General features: G+C 37.4%; 1 protein-coding gene across 2 annotated transcripts in view; it reads left to right on the top strand.

Annotated features, from left to right (window-relative positions):
- LOC142875589 (AN1-type zinc finger protein 4-like) overlaps nt 1–21,295 on the top strand; it is a 98,846-nt gene that overhangs the window by 34,329 nt on the left and 43,222 nt on the right. Inside the window, exons 2-3 of one of the 2 annotated variants that reach the window (XM_076010299.1) lie at nt 12,167–12,287; nt 20,863–20,938. In XM_076010299.1, the coding sequence (XP_075866414.1) occupies nt 20,901–20,938 (38 nt within the window). In that variant the 5' untranslated portion in view covers nt 12,167–12,287; nt 20,863–20,900. The remainder of the gene's footprint in view (nt 1–12,166; nt 12,288–20,862; nt 20,939–21,295) is intronic. The other variant, XM_076010298.1, reaches the window with a different exon arrangement.

Here is a 21,295-nt window from a genome sequence, read left to right as displayed (position 1 = left end):
AGCATTTGCGTAATCTAAGCCCTACCCCGAAAATAAAACCTAGTGATGGGCATGGCTATGCAGTGAATCTGCACAACCCATGCATTTCTTCTGGGAGGGGTAAAGAAGACGAGCAGCCCTTCTCATCTGCCCCATCTTGACAGCTACTATCCCAGAGGTGACCAGAAAAGTGCAGCAGCCCCCCAACAAAGTCGGCTCCCCCTGTCAGGTCCCGGCCATCCTGTGCGTGCTGCAAGCTGAGGCTTTGAGGGGAAAATAACACATCCCCTGAAAATAAGCCCTAGGGCGCCTTCTTGAGGAAAAATAAATATAAGACCCTGTCTTATTTTCGGGGAAACACGGTAGTAAGTCTTCCAGTCCTTGAACACAGGATATCTTTCTTTTTTTTATTTTATTTTTTTAAAGGCTGGTCGAGTGGAGCAGTGGGAGTGGAGAAGGAACAAAGGAATCTGTAACTGGTTGTGATCAATTAGTTGTAAACACCACTGCACTGGGACCAACTGTCACACAGGATATCTTTCTATTTATGTCTTCTTTAATTAATTTCAACAAATTTTTTTGTAGTTTTCAGTGTACAACTGACCCTTGAAACAACATGGGGGTTTGGGGAACTGAGTCCCTGTGCAGTCAAAAATCTTTGTGTAACTTTTGAATCTCCCGGAACTTAATAGCCTACTGTTGACTGGAAGCCTTCCTGATAATGTAAATAGTCTATTATCACATATTTTTTGTGTTATATGTATTATATATGATGTTCTTAAAATAAATTTAGCAAGCTAGAGAAAACATTATTAAGAAAACCATAAGGAAAATATTTGGTGCAAAGTAATTGCAGTTTCGGACTGAATTTTAAATCATTATAACTAGGCTCAAGCACATCTTTATTAATCAAAATAGAAGCCATTACAAGCAACACATTTTTGCCAATGATAAATAAGTTTATTCCTGTAGCGTAAAAATCCTTGCTTCGGGATTTGAGGAACTCTTAGCATTTTCTGCATCCTGCTGGTTGTGGAAGTGTTTTCCCCGCAAAAAGTTGTTGAGATGCTTGAAGAAATGGTTGTCAGTTGGTAAGAGGTCAGGTGAATCTGGCAGATCGGGCAAAACTTTGTAGCCCAATTCGTTCAACTTTTGAAGCATTGGTTGTGCGACGTGCGGTTGGGTGCTGTCGTGGAGAAGAACTGGGCCCTTTCTGTTGACCAGTGCCAGCTGCAGGCGTTACAGTTTTCAGTGCATCTCATCAATTTGCTGAACATACTTGTCAGATGTTAGTGCTTTCACCGGGATTCAGAAAGCTGTAGTGAGTCGGACCAGCCGCAGACCACCAAATGGTGACCATGACCTTTTTTTGGTACAAGTTTGGCTTTGAGAACTGCTTTGGAGCTGATTCTCGGTCCAACCATTGCCAATTGTATACAATCCACTTTTTGTCCTATGTCACAATCTAATTGAGAAATGGTTCATTGTTGCATACAAGAAGAGAAGACAACACTTTATTTATTTTTTTGAGACAGAGTCTCACTCTTGTTGCCCCAGCTAGAGTGCCGTGGCATCAGCCTCACTGACAGCAGCCTCAAACTCCAGGGCTCGGCCGCGCGCGGTGGCTCACGCCTGTAATCCTAGCTCTTGGGAGGCCGAGGCGGGCGGATTGCTCAAGGTCAAGAGTTCAAAACCAGCCTGAGCAAGAGTGAGACCCCGTCTCTACTATAAATAGAAAGAAATTAATTGGCCAACTGATATATATATATATAAAAAAATTAGCTGGGCATGGTGGCTCATGCCTGTAGTCCCAGCTACTAGGGAGGCTGAGGCAGAAGGATCGCTTGAGCCCAGGAGTTTGAGGTTGCTGTGAGCTAGGCTGACGCCACGGCACTCACTCTAGCCTGGACAACAAAGCGAGACTCTGTCTCAAAAACAAAAAAAAAACAAAAAAAAAACCTCCAGGGCTCAAGCCAAACTCCTGGGCTGCCTCAGCCTCCCAAGTAGCTGGGACTAAAGGCATGTACCACCATGCCCAGCTAATTTTTTTTTTTTTGTATATATATTTTTAGTTGGTCAATTAATTTCTTTCTATTTTTAGTAGAGACAGGGTCTCGCTCTTGCTCAGGCTGGTTTCGAACTCCTGACCTTGAGCGATCTGCCTGCCTTGGCCTCCCAAGAGCTAGGATTACAGGCGTGAGCCACCGCGCCCAGCCAAGATAACACTTTAAAACGATGAATTTTTTGATTTTTCAGTCAGTTCATGGGACACCCACTTATTGAGCTTTTTCCCCTTTCTAATTTACTTCAAATGCCAAACAACCGTGGAATGGTTGTTGAGTTCTTTGGCAACTTCTTCTGTAGTTGTCAGAGTATTAACTTCAATGATGTCTTTTTATTGGTCATTGTCAACTTCCAATGGCTGGCCATTTCACTCCTCATCATCAAGGCTCTCGTCTCCTTTGCAAAACTTCTTGAACCACCACTGCACTGTATGTTAGCAGTTCCTAATCAAATGCATTGCTGATGTTGGGAGTTGTCTCCGTTGCTTTACCACCCATTTTAAACTAAAATAAGAAAAGCACTTGAATTTGCTTTGTGTCTAACATCATTTCCATAGCCTAAAATAAAACTTACGGACAGCAAGTAATAAAATAAACAGCAAGTAATAAATCATTAGCAAAAAAAATAAAGCAAGAAATGTGCATTAAAATGATTTATAACATAACCACATTTAAGGATGAATTCCCATATCAAACGGCAAATTTCAACAATGCTAAAACTGCAGTTACTTTTGCACCAGCCTAATGCATTTACAGTAGTGTACTATATTTATTGATATAAATTTACATTGTTTCCAAGATGAATTGTCTGTCTGAAATAGCAGGCAGCCACAGCTGCAGACCTCAAGACCTCAATCTATGGAACATATCAAGCCATTCAACTTTTTCTTTTTCTTTCTTTCTTTTTTTTTTTTTTGGAACAGAGTCTCACTTTGTTGCCCAGGCTAGAGAGTGAGTTCTGTGGCGTCAGCAACAGCAACCTCAAACTCCTGGGCTCAAGCAATCCTGCTGCCTCAGTCTCCCGAGTAGCTGGGTCTACAGGCATGCGCCACCATGCCCGGCTAATTTTTTCCCCCTATTTATATTGGCCAATTAATTTCTTTCTATTTATAGTAGAGACGGGGGTCTCGCTCTTGCTCAGGCTGGTTTCGAACTCCTGACCTCGAGCAATCCGCCTGCCTCAGCCTCCTAGAGTGCTAGGATTACAGGTGTGAGCCACCATGCCCAGCCCTCAACTTTTTCTTTTAATTCATGACTTTTCTATGCTTCCTGGGGCACTTCCAGCATCAGTAATGGCACTTCATGTAGGTTCCATGGTGTTATTCAACGTTTATGTTATTTCACTAAACACAGTGAAAAATACCCAAGAACTATGAGAGATCGCTTTTTACTGTGATATGCAATTTACTATAGAGTGGAACGGCTTACCTGTAGATCATTAGCATCAAGTGGTGTTTTAAGTGGATACTTGCAACACTTGAGTTCACAGCAGTAGTGATAGGAGGTGGCTACAAAATTATTTCAGTCCCTCAGTATGTACTACAGTTAATTTTATGCAGTTATGATTTAATACTTCATCTTTACATTTGTTTACATTACTCTTGACTGCAAATTTTGTATAGTCTGTATTTTGTGTAGTCTGTAAGTTTCGATAAATTTTAACTTTTTGTAATCGATCTGTGTATATTTTATGGTAGTAAATGATAAAATAGACTAGTATTTACATATATTTTGTGTATTCATGACATACTTAACTTTCTTTAATTTTTTTGATATCTCTAGGCTATGGGGTTCATATGTAAGGTTTTTCAAATTGTCACTTATCTTCAACAAATTTCTCACTGCATTTATTGAAAAAAAATCTGTGTATATGTGAACTCATGCAGTTCAAACCCATATTGTTCAAGGGTCAACTATACAAGACTTGCACTTGTTTTGTTAAATTTATTCCTAAGTATTTTATTCTTTTTGGTGCTATTGTAAATGAATTTGTTTCCTTAGTTTTATTTTCATATTGTTCATTATTGTGTAGAGATACAACTAATTTTTATATTGATATTGTATCCTGCAACTTTATTGAACTTGTTTATTTGTTCTAGTAGATTTTTCTGTGTGTATAGATTCTTTTTTTTTATTTTTTTATTTTAGCGTATTGTGGGGGTACAAGTGTTAAGGTTACTTATATTGCCCATGCCTCCCTCCCCCTTCGAGTAATAGCTTCAAGCATGTCCATCCCCCAAACACTGCACATCTTACTTGTTGTGGTTGTATATACCCATCCTCTCCTCCCTGCTCCCGACACCTGATAAATGTTACTCCTATATGTCCACTTAGGTGTTGGTCCGTTAATACCAATTTGCTGGTGAGTACATGTGGTGCTGGTTTTTCCATTCTTGAGATACTTCACTTAGTAGAATGGGTTCCAGCTGTATCCAGGAATATACAAGAGGTGCTATATCACCCTTGTTTCTTATAGCTGAATAGTACTCCATGGTATACGTATACCACATTTTATTAATCCACTCATGAATTGATGGGCACTTGGGTTGTTTCCACAGCTTTGCAATTGTGAATTGTGCTGCTATAAACATTCGAGTGCAGGTGTCTTTTTCATAAAGTGACTTTTAATCTTTTGGGTTGATGCTCAGTAGTGGAATTGCTGGATCAAATGGTAGAACTACTTGTATTGCTTTGAGGTATCTCCATATTGCTTTCCACAGAGGTCGAACTAGTTTGCAGTCCCACCAGCTGTGTAGGAGTGTTCCTCTCTCTCCACAACCACGCCAGCATTTGTTGTTTGGGGACTTTTTGATAAAGGCCATACTCACTGGAGTTAAGTGATATCTCATTGTGGTTTTGATTTGCATTTCCCTGATGATTAGAGATGTTGAACATTTTTCATATGTTCGTTGGCCATTACTCTGTCTTCTTTTGAGAAGTTTCTGTTCATGTCCTTTGCCCATTTTTTGATAGGGTTGTTTGATTTTTTCTTGCTGATTTTCCTGAGTGTGTATAGATTCTTTAGTGTTTTCTGTGTAACTTAGATGTCATCTGTGAATATAGATAATTTTACCTGTTCCTTTTGAATGTTGATGCTTTTTATTTCTGTTTCATGCCTAATTGTCCTGACTAGAACCTTCAGTAAACTGTTGAATAGAAGTGATGAAAGTGGGCGTCCTTGTCTTGTTCCTGATCTTAGGAGGAAAGCTTTCAGTCCTTTATCATTAAATAGGAAGATACTTACCGGTTATTCTTAAACTCCCTGTATTAGGTTGAGAATTCCCTTCTAGTCCTCGTTTTGTTGGAGTTTGTCAGATGCTGTTTCTTCATCTATTGAGGAGATCATGTGGATTTTGTCCCTTATTCTATTAATGGTGTATTATGTTGGCTGACTTTTGTATGTTGAGTCAATCTTGCATTCTTGGGATAATTTCCACTGGATCATAGTGGGAATCCTTTTAATATGCTGTTTAATTGTTTGCTTGTATTTTGTTGAGAATTTTTGCCACTATATTCATAAGGGATATTGGTCTGTAGTTTTCTTTTCCTGTAATATCTTTGTCTGCCTTTAGTATTCCAGGAATGCTGGCCTGATAGAATGAGATGGGAAATATTCCATCCTTTTTTATTTTTTGGAAGAGTTTCTGAAGGGTAATGTTAATTCTTAAAACATTTGGTGGAACTTACCAGTGAAATAATCTGATCCTAAGCTTTTTTCCTTAGAAGTTTTTGATTACTGTCTCTATCTCTTTACTTTTTATAAATTTATTAAGATATTCTATTTCCTCTTGTGTCAATTTTAATAATTTATGTGTTTCTAGGCATTTGTCCATTTCATCTAAGTTATGTAATTTGTTGGTATACAATTGTTTATATTCCTTTGTAATCCTTTTTATTTCTATAAGATCAGTAGTATTATCTCTACTTTCATTCCCGATTTTTAAATTTGAGTCTTCTCTCTTTTTCTTGGTTAGTTAGCTAAAGTTTTGTCAATTTTGTTGCTTTTTTCAAAGAACTGAATTTTTTTTTGGCTTAAAATTATCAAAACATTTATTTTCAAATACCAAAAGCCATATCCTCCTCCATTTTTTAAGTTTGTTTTGATCATGGAATGCACTAAATTCAGATCTAACAGTGTGGTCTCCTGTAGAGAAAACTATCTAAAAACCTGATTCCATTAATTTAGCACAGAAGTACAAAAGTCTATTAAAACACTATGTTCTTGTACATTGCACCTGTACTTTAATTTTAAGGGTATGGCTTTATACTATACAGGAATTTGAGAACTACCTCATAGGCAGACAGAAGCAAACCCACTGTTTGTGTACACACACCCCAAGCGTGTGTCAGGGATGCCAGGCCCTCCCTGGGGAAGCAAAAACTGCGTCGTGCATGTGAACAAAGGTGCTAGTAGCATTTACATCCTGTACAGATGCAACCTTTGATGATTTATATATTTGATAAAAATGAGAAAGCTGATTTGTTGTAAAGTACATGTTCCATTTTTGTAGCATGAGAACAGTACAGTCAACTATTTATTCTGCAGTAACTCGCGCATCAGTGATTTAGAGTCTCTGTGATGTCCCCATAGCCTACATGTTATCTGGTCCTCCGCTCCACTCTTCGAGCTCTGCCTGAACTTCCATTTCTTGGGCTTTGATATTTATTCCTAAGTACAGACATCGCCTGTTCTTCACATCGTCCTAGGCTTTCTGAGCAGGTTCCAACCAAAAGGAAAAGGTGACGCTGACAGCTCAAAGTGAGCAAATATGAGGACCGCAAGGAATACAGCTGCTCCTCAGTAGGTGGCCAGAACCATGTCCTCACGTGGGAGGTAGCACTTGGAGAGGGCATGACCTGTGGCTGTGAAGAACCAGCTTTTGATTTCATTAGTTTTCTCTATTGTTTTTCTGTTCTCTGTATTGTTTATCCCAACTTTATTACTTCTTTCCTTCTCGCTTTGGGTTTAGTTTGATAGTTTTCTTTTTAAGTTTCATAGGATGGAAGATAAATTATTGATTTGAGATCTTTCATTTTTAATGTAGACATTTATGGTATAAATGTCCTTCTGAACACTAACTCAACATTCTTCCATAGTTTTGGTATGTTGTGTTTTGATGTTAAATCATCTTTAAATCTTTTCTAATTTATCTTGTGATTTCTTCTTTGACCCATTGGATTTTTGGGAATCTGTTGTTTAATTTCCACATTTGTGAATTTTCCAAATTTTTTTTGTTATTGATTTTCAATTCTATTCCATTGTGGTTGAAGGACATACTTGGTATTATTTCAGCCATCTTAAATTTAATGAGACTTGTTTTGTGGCCTGATATGTGGTTTATTTCAGAGAATGGTTCACGTACTTGAGAAGAATATGTATTCTGTTTTTGTTGGTTAGAGGGCTCTATAGAGATTTATTAGATCTAGTTGGTTTATACTGATGTTCAGGTCTTCTGTTTTCCTGCTAATGTTCCATCTAGTTGTTTTATTCATTATTAAAAGTGAGATATTGTACTCTCTATTCTTGTTGTAATATTTCTTCAGATCTATCTCTGTATTAATTTGGGGACTGTGTTGTTAGGTGTGTTTATAATTGTCGTATCTTAATGAATTGACATATTTATCATTATATAATGTCGTTTGTGTCTTGTAACATTTATTGTCTTAAAGTCTATTTTTCTGATATTGGTATAGCCATTGTAGCTCTCTTTTGGTTACTGTTTGCATGACATATTTTTTTTTCTTTTAATTTCATCTTGATTTTTTGTCTATTCTGGTAATCTCTGAATTTTAATTAGATAGTTTAATCCACTTACATCTAACATACTGACTGGGAGACCAGACTTCTGTTATTTTGCTATTTGTTTTCTGCATATGGATTTTTTCTTTTTTTTTTTGAGACAGTGTCTCACTCTGTTGCCCAGACTGGAGTGCAGTGGCTCAATCATAGCTCACTGCAACCTTGAACTCCTGGGCTCAAGTGATCTTCCCACCTCAGCCTCCCTAGTAGTTGGAACTAAGGCATGTGCTACCACACTCAGCTAATTTTTAAAAAAAATTTTGTAGAGACAGGGTCTTGATATGTTGCCCAGGCTGATCTTGAACTCCTTGGCTCAAGTGATCCTCCTGCCTTGGCCTCCCAAAGTAGTGGGCTTACAGGCATGAACCACCATGCCCAGCCTTATATATGTTTTTTGTTCCTCTATTTCTCCATTTTCTTTTGTGTTAAGTGGACATTTTCTAGTTTATCATGTTAATTCTCTCTCTCTCTCTCTCTCTCTGTCTCTCTCTCTCTCTCTCTCTCTCTCTATATATATATATATATATAAAACTCTCTATATATACATATATAATATGGTTTCCTTGGAAGTTACAATTAACATCTTAATTTATAACAATCAATTGACATTACTACTGACTTAATTTTAATAGAATAAAAAACTTTACTGCTAAGTAGCTCTATCTTCCCCTTTCTGCTGTTATTGTCATAGATTAAACTCATGCGCTACATAATGATGTTTCGGTCAGTGATGGACCACATATACAGTGGTAATCCATAAGATTATAATGGATTTACGACTATAATCCTAGCAGTCTGGGAGGCAGGAGGATCATTTGCACTCAGGAGTTTGAGGTTGCAGTGAACTATGATGATGCCACTGCACTCTACCTAGGGTGGCAATGTAAGACTCTGTCTCAAAAAAAAAAGATTGTAATGGAGCTGAAAATTCCTATCACCTCGTTAATGTTATAGCTGTCGTAATGTTGTAGCACTATTACTTTATTATATTATTAATTTAGTGTAGCCTACGTGTATGGTGTTTGTAAAGTCTATAGTAGTGTACACACAGTAATGCCCTAGGCCTTCACAAGCACTACTTACCACTAGCTTATTGACTCACTCTGAGCAACTTCCAGTCCTGTGTTTCATATGTGCCTTTTTGCTCTTCCTTAACAAGCCCAGCTTGTTCATACATGAAGTTTCTTCTCCTCCAGATATCCTTTCCCTCATTTTATTGTCCCATGTAATTTTCTGAAGCCTTCCTTGACCATTGTTATCAAAAATACACTCCTGGCCAGGCGCAGTGGCTCACGCCTGTATTCCTAACACTCTGGGAGGCCGAGGCGGGCGGATTGCTCGAGGTCAGGAGTTCGAAACCAGCCTGAGCAAGAGCGAGACCCTGTCTCTACTAAAAGTAGAAAGAAATTAATTGACCAACTAAAAATATATATACAAAAAAAAATTAGCCAGGCATGGTGGCACATGCCTGTAGTCCCAGTTACTTGGAAGGCTGAGGAAGGATGATCACTTGAGCCCAGGAGTTTGAGGTTGAGCTAGGTTTACACCACGGCACTCTAGCCTGGGCAACAGAGTGAGACTGACTCAAAAAAAAAGAAATACACTCCCCTCCGTACCTGTCCTAATCACTATTTATCATCACATTGATTAACCTGGCTTTATATTATAGATAAGCATATGGATGAATGGATGGCGGCATTATTATCGGCATTGTTTTTATCTGTGTTAAGTAACATCTAAGCTTACTTAGGGTCTTGTTTCTTTTCCTCCCTCCCCTGCTTTATTGAGGTCTGATTGAGAAATAAAAATTGTATATATTTAAGGTAAACAACATGAAGATTTGATATATGTATACATTGTGAAGTGATTACCATAATCAAGCTAATTAACATATTCACCATCTCACGTGTGGTGAGAACATTTAAGATTTGCTTTCTTAGCGAATTTGAAGTATACAGCACAGTTTAACTGTAGTCATGCTGTATGTTAGATCTCCAGAACTTAATCATCTTGAAACTGAAGGTTTGTACTCTTTGACAAACATTTCCGCATTTCACCCATCTCCCAGTCCCTGGTAACCACCATTCTACTTTCTGTTTCTATGAGTTTGAATTTTTAAGTTTCCACATATAAGTGATATCAGACAATATTTTCTGTGTCTGCCTTGTTTCACTTAGTATAATGTCCTCCAGGATTATCCATGTTGTCGCAAATGGCAGGATTTTCCTTTTTTAGGGCTGAATTAATATTCCATGGTATTGTGTGTGTGTGTGTGTGTGTGTGTGTGAGTGTGTGTGTGATGTTTTCTTTATCCCTTCATTTGTCAGTGGGCACTTATGTTGCTTGCAATGAACAGGATCTTTTTTCTTATTACCAATATATTGCTAGAGCAGATAAAAATGTCTGATATAGAGTAGGCTTTCAAATATTTGATCTGGTAGCTTCACTGGTAAATTCTACTAAACATTTCAAGAAGAATTAAAACCAATCCTTTCAAACCTTTCTAAGAAATTGAAGAGGATGGGACACTTCCTAATTCATTCTATGAAGCAATCTTTACCCTGATACCAGAGCCAAAGATACTGTAAGAAACCTACAAATATTCCTTACATATATTGATGCAGTTCTCAACAAACTACTAGCAAACCAAATTCAGCAGAATCTTAAAAGAACTATGCACTATGATCAAATAGTGTTTATTTCTGAAATGTAAGAATGTTTCAAAATATGAAGATTAATCAATGTAACATAACACATTAACAGAATGAAGGAAAAGCCCCACATAATCATCTCAATTGATACAGAAAGCGCATTTGGCAAAATTCAACACTATGATAAAGACACCCAACAAATAAGGAATAGAAGGAAACTACCTCACATAATAAAAGCCATATATGAAAAACCTACAGCAAACATCATATTCAATGATGAAAGACTGAAAACTTTTCCCTAAGATCAGGAAGAAGACAAGGATGCATGTTTCACCACTTCTATTTGACATAGGTCTACCCAAGGCAGTTAGGCAAGAAAAAGAAAAAAAAGGCATCCAAATTGGAAAAGGAGAAATAAAATTATATCTCTTTACAGATGATATGATTTTATATGTAAAAAATCCTAAAGATTGCATAGGAAACCTGTTGGAACTAAGAACTAATAAAAAAATTTAGCAAAGTAGCAGGATACAAAGTCCATGCACAAAAATCTGTTGCATTTCTATCAGTTGCATTATAAGGAATTTGAAAAGGATATTTTGAAAATAATTTCATTTACAATAGCACCAAAAAGAATAAAATACTTAGGAATTAACCAAGGAGGTGAAAAACTTGTACAATGAAATCTATAAAACATTACTGAAAGAAATTAAAGAAGACATTAAATAAATGGAAACATATCCTATATTCATGGATTGGCAGACTTAATATTGTTAAGATGTCAGTACCATACAAAACAATCTGGAGATTCAGTGCAGTCCCCATCAAAATCCCAGTGACATTTTTTGCAGAAATAGAAAAACCCATTCTAAAACTCCTGTGAAATCTCAAGGGACTCTGAATAGCCAAATCTGGAAAAAGAACAAAATTGTAGGACTCACACTTCCTGATTTCAAAACCTACTATAACACTACAGTATTTAAAACAGTATAGTACTGGCATAAAGACAGACGTATAAAGGCCAACGAAATAGAACAGAAAGCCTAGAAATAGCCCTCACCTATATGACCAAATAGTTTTCTACAAGGGGGCCAAGACCATTCAGTGGGGAAAGGGTAGTCTTTTTAACAAATGGTGGAGGGAGAACTGGATATATACATGCAAAAGAATGAAATTGGACCCTTACTTGATGTCATATGTAAAAATTAACTCAAAATGGATCAAAGACCTACATGTAAGACCTAAAACTATGAAACTCTTAGAAATAAAACATAGGGAGAGATTCTTCATGACATTGGATTTGACAGAGTATGTTTGGTTTCGCAAGAAACTGTCTTCCATAGTGGCTATATCATTTTGCATTCCCACTAGCAGTAAATGAGAATTCCTATTGCTCTGTATCCTTGCTGGCATTTTGTGTTGTCAGTGTTCTGGATTTTAGCCATTCTAGTAGGCATGTAGTAGTATGTAATTAGGGGTTTTTTGGTTTGTTTTCAGAGGCTGGGTTTTACTCTGTCACCCAGGTTGGAGTACAGTGGCTTGATCATAGCTCACTGTAACTTCAAATTCCTGGGCTCAAGTGATTCTCCTGGCTCAGCCTCCTGGGTAGCTGAGACTATAGGCACTACAGGCACATACCACCACACTTGGCTAATTTTTTTCATTTTTTGTAGAGATGGGGTCTTGCTATATTGCCCAGGCTGGTCTCCAACTCCTGGCCTCAAGCGATCTTCCTGCCTCAGCCTCCCAAAGTGCTGGGATTACAGGCATGAGCTACCGTGCCTGGCCAACATGGTATGTCATTGTTTTAATTTGCAATTCCCTGGTGACATATATTGAGCATCTTTTTATATGCTTATTTGCCACTGTCTGTTTTCTCTGGTGAGGTATCTGTTCAGGTCTTTTTTCCATTTTTTAATCTGGTGGTTTGTTTTAAGAGTTTTTGATTCTTGAGTTTTAAGAGTTCTTTGTATATTTTGGATAATAGTCCTTTTTTAGATATGCTTTTTGCAAATGTTTTCTCCTAGTCTGTAGTTTGTGTTCACATTCTCTTGACAGTGTCTTAAAGAGAGCACAGGTTTTTCATTTTAATCAAGTCCAACTTATCAAATCTTTGTTTCATGGGTCACGCCTTAGGTGTTGTATTTAAAAAGTCATTGCCATACCCAAGGTCATCTCAATTTTCTGCTATATTATCTTCTAGAAATTTTACAGTTTTGCATTTTGCATTTAGGTCTATGATTCATTTTGAGTGAAAGGTATAAGGTCTTTGTCTAGGTTCATTCTTTTGCATGTGGATGTCCAGTTACAGCACCATTTGTTGAAAAAACTTTCTTTCATCATGTTGTCTTTGCTTCTTTGTCAAAGATTAGTTGACTGTATTTACATGGATCTGTTTCTGGGTTCTATTCTGTTTCGTTGGTCTACTTGTTCTTTCCCCAATACTATAATGTCTTGATTACTGTAGCTTTATAGTAAGTCTTGAAATTGGGCTGTGTGAATCCTCTAACTTTGTACTTCTTAAATATTATGTTGGCTATTCTGGATCTTTCCCCCCCATCTTTATGAGAAATAATTGACATAAATTGTGTGTATTTACAGTGTACAACATGAGTTTTGATATACATTGTAAAGTACCACAATCAAGCTAATTAACATATCCATTACCTCACATAGTTACCATTTTTGTGTAAGTGTGGTGAGAACATTTAAGATGTACTCTAAGCAAATTTCAAGTAAACAACACAGTATTATTAACTATAGTCACCATATTGTATATTCGATATCTAACTTAATCATCCTGCATAACTGAAACAATTTTACCCTTTGCCCAACATCTCCTCATTTCTTAGTCTTGAGTTTCCATATAAACTTTAGAATCAGCTTATTGGTATCCACAAAATAACTTTCTGGCAATTTAATTTGTATTGTGTTGAATTTATAGATCAAGTTGGGAAGAACTGACATCTTGACATTATTGACTCTTCCTAGTCATGAATATGAAATATCACTCCACTTATTTCATTCTTCTTTGATGCCTCTCGTTTGAGTTTTATATTAATATTATAGTTTTCCTCATATAGCTCTTATATAGTGCATAGTGGGTTGGATTTATACCTACTTCTTTCATTTTTGGGGTGTAATTGTGAATGACATTGTGTTTTTAATTTTAAATTCTACTTGTTCATTACTGGTATATAAGAAAGCAATTGACTTTTGTACATTAATCTTATTTCCTACAACCTTACTATAATCACTCATAGTTTTTGTCTGTTCTTTCTGATTTTATAGACAATCATGTTATCTGCTAACAAAGACAGTTTTATTTCTTCTTTCCCAATCGATACACATTTTTATTTTTTGTCTTACTGCATTAGCTAGTACTACCAGTATAATGTTGACAAGAAGTTGTGAGAGGGAACATCCTTGCTTGTTCCTGATCTTCCTGGGAGGGTTTCTAGTTTCTCACCATTAAGTATGATGGTAACTGTCTTGACTAGTATTCCCACAGTAAAAAACAAAAATGATGTTAACTGTAGGTTTTTAGATGTTCTTTATCAAATTGAGGGATTTCTGCTCTATTTCTAGTCTGCTAAGTTTCTATCACGAATGGATGTTGGATTTTGTTAAACACTTTTTCTGTATCTATTGATATGATGTGATTTTTATTCTTTAGCCTGTTGATGTGAAGAATTCCATTAATTGATTTTTTTTTTTTTTTTTTGAGACAGAGTCTCACTTTGTTGCCCAGGCTAGAGTGAGTGCCGTGGCGTCAGCCTAGCTCACAGCAACCTCAAATTCCTGGGCTCAAGCGATCCTTCTGCCTCAGCCTCCCAAGTAGCTGGGACTACAATCATGCGCCACCATGCCTGGCTAATTTTTTCTATACATTTTAGTTGGCTGATTAATTTCTTTCTATTTATAGTAGAGATGGGGTCTTGCTCTTGCTCAGGCTGGTTTCGAACTCCTGACCTTGAGCAATCTGCCCACCTCAGCCTCCCAGAGTGCTAGGATTACAGGTGTGAGCCACCACACCTGGCCTACCTTTTCTTTCTGTTAATGGTTTAAAATTTAATTCTATTGTGGTCTGATAGCAGATATTGTATGCTTTGTATTCTTTTAAATTATTTAAATTTATTATTAAATTTATTTATGGCCCAGAATATGGTCTATCTTGGCAAATAGTCCATGTAAGCTTGAGGAGAATGTATATTATGCTGTTGTTGGATGAAGTAGTATATAGATGTCCATTATATTTAGTTGATTGATGGTGATTTTGAGTTCAACTGTGTCCTAATTTTCTGCCTGCTAGATCTTTCCATTTCTAATAGAGGGATGTTAAAGTCTCCAGTCATAACAGTGGATTCATCTGTTTCTCCTTGCAGTATTATCAGTTTCTGCTTCACATATTTTGATGTTCTGTTGTTAGACACATACATATTAAGTATTGTTGTCTTTTTGGAGAATTGACCCCTTTTAACCCTTTATCATTATGTAATGCCCTTCTTGATACCTGATAAGTTTCTTTGTTCTGAAGTCTGCTCTGTCTGCAAGTAATATAGCTACTCCTCCTGCTCTCTTTTGCTTAGTGTTAGCCTGGTTTCTCCTCCATCCTTTTACTTTTAAGCTGTATGTGTCTTCATATTTAAAGTGGGTTTCTTATAGAGAGCATAAGTGGAGACTTGTTTTTTGATCCACTCTGACAAGCCCTGACAAGCATTCTATAGTTTTATGATTACGTCTCAGTCCTTTAAAGGGTCTGTGTGCCTGGGCTGTGAACTTCACTAGTGCCTGTCAACCCCAAACTCTCCCCTCTTGGGTGGCACAGGATGGCTAGAATGGGCTGGAGTTGGGTATTTCCCCTTCCCCAGGCTGGTTAGGGTCTGATAAAACCCTGGCAGCTATGCTCTGGTTAACTAGTTTGTCCTGAAGGGAGATCTTATTAAGAACAGAATGCTCTGGTGTATTTAAAAATGATTACTTTTCCCCTCCCTCTGCCAGAAACACTATGGTTTTTCCTCTCTGATATTCACTGTGAGAACCTGACTGAGATCCTGGTGGTGAAACTCACAAAAGAATAGGGGTTCTTTTCTGACTTGGTCCCCCTGAGGTTTTTAATCTCATGCTTGTCCACAGTGAGCCTCCAGCAATTTGTTCATTATAGTTTTTAGGTTTTCTACCCTGTCACTGGTTCCCAGAAGAGGTTTCTGCTCTGGTAAATTGTGGTTTTCTGTATTCACCTGTCTCTTCTATTTTGGAGGCGCCGTTTGCTCTATGACCTCATTTCTCTGACAGATCCAAGAAGAGTTGTTGATTTTTCAGTTTTGTTCAGCCTTTTAGTTGTTACAATGGAGTGGTGAATTCCAAGCCTGGCTAGAAACTGAAGGTCTTACATTTTATCAGGGTTTATCTGCTTTCTATGTTGAGAATAGTCTGTGGAGATAAGAGAGGAGGCAGAAGAAGAGTGTTTTGCAATAATCTAGGTGAGAAATGTGCTGTCTTGGACTAGGGAATGGTAGTTGGAGAGATAAATATTTGTATTGTGGATGTTTGAGTGGCATAGAGCCAATCAGATTTGCTGACAGATTAAATGCTAGGGTGAGAAAGTGAGGTGTCAGGAGTGACTCCATGGTATTTGACTTGAGCAAATTGGAAGGATAGAGTTACCCTTAATTGAAATGAGTAAGACTGGAGCAGAAGCAGGTTTCAAGAAGCTTGGTTTTGGATGTGTTGATTTTGAGATGATTGTTAGGTTTCCAAGGAGATATGTTGAATAGGCAGGGTATGTTTGTCTTAGGGTTCAGGAAGAGATGCAGGCTAGAGAGAGCAATTTGGGAGTCTTCAACATTTAGCTTATATTCAGAGTCATGAGGTAGGATGAGGTATCCAAAGGAGTAAGTATACATTGCAAAACAGAAGAGAGACAAGGGTACTCCAAAATTAAGAGGCCAGGGCATTGAGGCAGACTAGCAAAGGAGCCTGAGAGGGAGCAGCCGTGACAAAAGAGCAAAACCAAGAGAATGTAGTATCTTGTAAATGTCTCCATGAGGACGGAGTGATCAGGTGCTTTGATAGGCCAAGTAGAAAGAGAGCTGAGGATTGACTGTTGGATTTAGCAAAGAGAGTTAATTGCTGACTTTAACCAACCATTTTGATGGAGTGGTAAGGGTGAAAGCCTGATTAACAGTGGGTTCTAGGGAGGCCAAAGGAGAGGAATTGGAAACCATGGGTATATGCACCTCTGGGGGAGTTTTGTGGTAAAGGGAAAGGTAGAAATGAAGGTAGTGGATGGAAGGAGACTTGAATTCAAGAGTCTTGTTTTCTTTAATGGGAGAAGTAACAATACATTTTGTATGCTGAAAGGAAAAATATAGTTAAGCAAGCAAACAAACCTTGTCCTACTGGTTCTATTTTTCTTTTCTTTTTTTTTTTTTTTTCCAATATGTCACATATAGCTTTGTCTATTTTTCTTTTCTTTCTTTTTTTTCAAAGCAGAGTCTCTCTCTGTCACCCAGGCTGCAGTGCAGTGGCGTGATCATAGCTCACTGCAACTTTGAACTCTTGGGCTCAAGAGAACCTCCCACTTCAGCCTGCTCAGTGGCTAGGACTCCAGACACACACAACCAAACCCAGCTAATTTTTTTAACAAAATTTTTATAGGCATGAGGTCTTGCTATCTTGCCAGGCTGGTTTCCAACTCCTGGCCTCAAAGGATTCTCCTGCCTCAGCCTCCTGAGTAGCTGGGACTATGGGTTTGTGCCACCACACCCGGCTACTTTTTATATTTTTTGTAGAGACAGAGCCTCGCTTGTGCTCAGGATGGTTTCAAACTCATGGCTTCAAGTGATCCTCCCACCTATGCCTCCCAAAGTGCTGGGGTTACAGATGTGAGCCTCCACACCCGTTCTACATTTAGATTTTCAATCTAATTGGAGTTTGTTCTTATGTATGGGATTAGGTATAGATCTAATTTTATCTTTTCCCAAATGACTTTTCCAGATGACCCAGTTGTCTATGCATCATTTACTTCAAAAATTATATTTTAGCTCAGTAATTTGGGATCCCACCCTATCATCTGTACTTGTGTCAGTAGATACCACTCTTTTAATTATGGGGACTTTATAATTTGTTTTCAAGTCTGGTAGGACCAGTAGTCATTGATTTTCTTTTTTGGTATTTTTTTTAATGACTATTTTTACATGTTTGTTTTTCCATGTAACTTTAGTTATCACCATGTCTCTTTTTAAAAAGTTGGTATTTTTAGTGTGATTGTTTTAAATTTATAAATTAACTTAGGTAGAACTGACATCCTTATAATGGTGAGTCATTCTATCCAAGAATGTGTGTCTACTTTTTTAAGTCTACTTTTATGTAGAAGTATTTAAAATTTTTCTTTGTAGAGATTTATACATTTCTTAAGTTTATTTGTAAGTATTAAATCTTCTATATTGCTATTGTGAAAGGGGTTTTCTCTGCCATGGTGCCCTTTAATGTTTTATTGTTTGTTCATTTGGAGGCTATTGATATTTTTGTGTTAATTCTATATCCTTCTATTTTATTGAATTTTTTTTCTTTCTTTTTTGGAGATGGGGTCTTGCTCTTGCTCTGTCATCTAAACTGGAGTGCAGTGGTGTGATCATAGCTCACTGAAACCTCAAAATCCTGGGCTCAGGCTGGGCGCGGTGGCTCACGCCTGTAATCCTAGCACTCTGGGAGGCCGAGGTGGGTGGATGCTCGAGGTCAGGAGTTCGAAACGCGCCTGAGCAAGAGCGAGACCCCGTCTCTACTATAAATAGAAAGAAATTAATTGGCCAACTAATACATATATAGAAAAAATTAGCCGGGCATGGTGGCGCATGCCTGTAGTCCCAGCTACTCGGGAGGCTGAGGCAGAAGGATCGCCTGAGCCCAGGAGATTGAGGTTGCTGTGAGCTAGGCTGACGCCATGGCACTCACTCTAGCCTGGGCAACAAAGCGAGACTCTGTCTCAAAAAAAAAAAAAAAATTCTGGGCTCAGGTGATCCTTTTGCCCCAGCCACCTGAGTATCGGGGACTAAAGGCATGTGCCCAGGTGATTTTTTAATTCTTTTGTAGAGACAGGATCTCCTTATGTTGCCTAGGCTGGTCTTGAACTCCTGGCCTCAAGTGATCTTCCCATCTTAGCCTCCCAAAGTACTAGAATTACAGGCATGAGCCACCATGCCCAGCCTGAGGTTTTTTTGTTTGTTTTTCTAGATAGTTTTTATCATAGATTCTGTAGGGTTTTTATGGTATATTATCTGTCATATCATGTACAATAGAAATAGTTTTACTACTTCTTTACCATCTTTGGCCTCTGATTGATTTCTGTTTTCTAGTTACATTGACTAATACTTCTAGTGTTCAATAGTAACAGAGATAGTGGGCATTCTTGCCTTGGTCCTGATCTTAGTAGATATGCTTCTAGTGTTTCACATTTCCCTGTGTTACCTGCCAACCTTTTATTTCTTAGCCTGCTAAATGATGGCTAAATCCATTAAAAGCAATTACAGTAGTTATGTCAAAGCACACAACTTTCTCTTCAATCCAGCTGTAAAGTTTCCATTACAAAACAATGCTCTACAATGTCAATTGAATGTAAACATGGTGTTATGTGTCCAGAGTGCTTTATCTTGTTATGTTGATGAATTCCTATAATCTTGGTTGAAAAGATAACCTTGATACATTTAAAACTTTTTTTAAATAAGAAAATATGTTTAAAGTGAAATAATTCCTAGCTTAAAAATCTTTCCTTACTGGCATTCTCTTTCAGCTAAAAGCAAAAGAAGTGGACTGTTCAATTTAGGAGATATGTGTATATCTACCCCTTGAACCCCTGTGGGCTGTAGTCTATGATGATGTTTTAGAATATTTAATGAACATTTAATAGACATTCAGGTCTACTAACAGGCAACACCACTGAAACATATCACTCAGCTACTTTTGCTTTATGGAAGCTGATTTTCTATAAAATGATTAGCATAAAGGTTGAGTGCAGTCTGGATTTAGCTGCTCAGGCTTCACATCACACAGTCTCTCTGTGCTTTGGTTTTATCACCTGTGAAATGCAGATACTGGTGACATCTACTTTGCAAGATTGTTGTTGCAATTAAATTGTGATAACATAGCTCAAATGAAAATAATAGTGCCTGGTTTGTAATAAAAAAAGCTAACACAAGTAGCACTTACTACATTATTCTTATTCACTTACTTTATAGTATCATAAGCAAAAGTATTAATAATTTGAGAGGGCAGTATGTGAAATATTTAAAAAAGATTTTCATCAATATCAGTATCTATTAACTGTTGTATTGACTAGATAATGCTCATTCCCAGGCTCATTAGTCCAAGTTTTCTTGGGGCATTTAAATGTGCAGTTTGTTAAAAAGATTAATTATGCTAGAGTATAAAATCTGCCTTAATATATTTTTATTTCAACATATTAAGGGGGTACAAATGTTTTTGTTACATGGATCACTTTTGTAATGCTTGAGTCATGGCTATAAGTGTGCCCATCACCCGAATAGTGTTCATTGTACCCATTCAGTAGTAGGTTTTTGCCCCTCTTTTTCCCTCCTCCCCCCACTTGATTTCCAGTGGGTTTTACTTCCCTCTGTCCATGTGTGCTCCTTGGTTAGTTCTTAATATTCTTTTAACATCACAGAAATACAAAGAAACTTATCTTGCAGACTGTAATTTTTAGTGTTGAAAATTGTCTGTAATATAATTTTTGTTTTATTTTTTGTGGGTTTTTTTTTTTTTTTTTAGACAAGGTCTCACTGTGTTGTCTGGGCTAGAGGGGTGGTGTCATCATAGCTCACTGCAGCCTCAAACTCCTGGGCCCAGGCTGTCCTCCTGCCTCAGCTTCCCTAGTAACTGGGACTACAGGTGTGAGTCACAATACCCAGCTAATTTTTTTTATTGTTTGCAGAGACATGATCTTGCTATGTTGCTTAGACTGGTCTCGAACTCCTGGCCTCAAGCAATCCTCCCATCTCAGCCTCCCAAAGTGGTAGGATTATAGGCATGAGCCACCACACCTGGCCTATTATACACTTGTAGCACTGAATGTAATTGAACATAGACTGTACTTTGCAGCATTTAGAACTGTCTTCTAGGCCTTAAATCTTTAAACTCTTCACCTCTTCTTGTCTCGTGCTTTGTTTTCGACCAGCAGTAGCCATGCCTTTATCTATGAGTCTATAAATTTTAGCTAAGCACCTAGCATTCTATTTAGAAATGTGCTTAATTTAATTGTACACTTAATTCTTTAATGAAGTAGCTTTGTATCAAACTCTTTTGGAGATGCTGTTGAATTCTTTAACACTTTTTTTTATAACCTTCCCCTAAGGTATTCCCATCTGTCAGCAACACTTAATTTGGAATAACATGGAACTTGAAGATGATTATTGCTTGAATGATTACAAGTGAGTGTAATTGCATATAAGCTGTTTTATAGGCACTTACTGTAATAAGTTCATGTGTCAATATTTTTCTTCTAAATCCCTGGATCATGTCTCTTCTTCTTCTGACTAGTTCTGATTCTTAGACTTCATCATAAATCCAGAACTTCAGATGTATTAGCGTGGTATCATATGATCTGATCTTTGTCCTCTGATACTTTTGTTTTACCTTTTTATTTTTTATGCCAGACTGTTTATCCTCTGCCTTTTAAAAATCTTATTATCTTTTGCCTTTTTTGTCCTTTCTTTGAATATTGACCCATTCCCCCACCTGGCCATGTTCCTTTTCTTTCTGTTTTCACGAGAGTTTTGCATAAGAAA

The sequence above is a fragment of the Microcebus murinus genome, chromosome 14 (genome assembly GCF_040939455.1).
Source record: "Microcebus murinus isolate Inina chromosome 14, M.murinus_Inina_mat1.0, whole genome shotgun sequence".
Lineage (NCBI taxonomy): Eukaryota > Metazoa > Chordata > Mammalia > Primates > Cheirogaleidae > Microcebus > Microcebus murinus.
The sequence above is the reverse complement of the archived record's forward strand: the minus strand, read 5'-3'. Positions and strand labels throughout refer to the sequence as shown.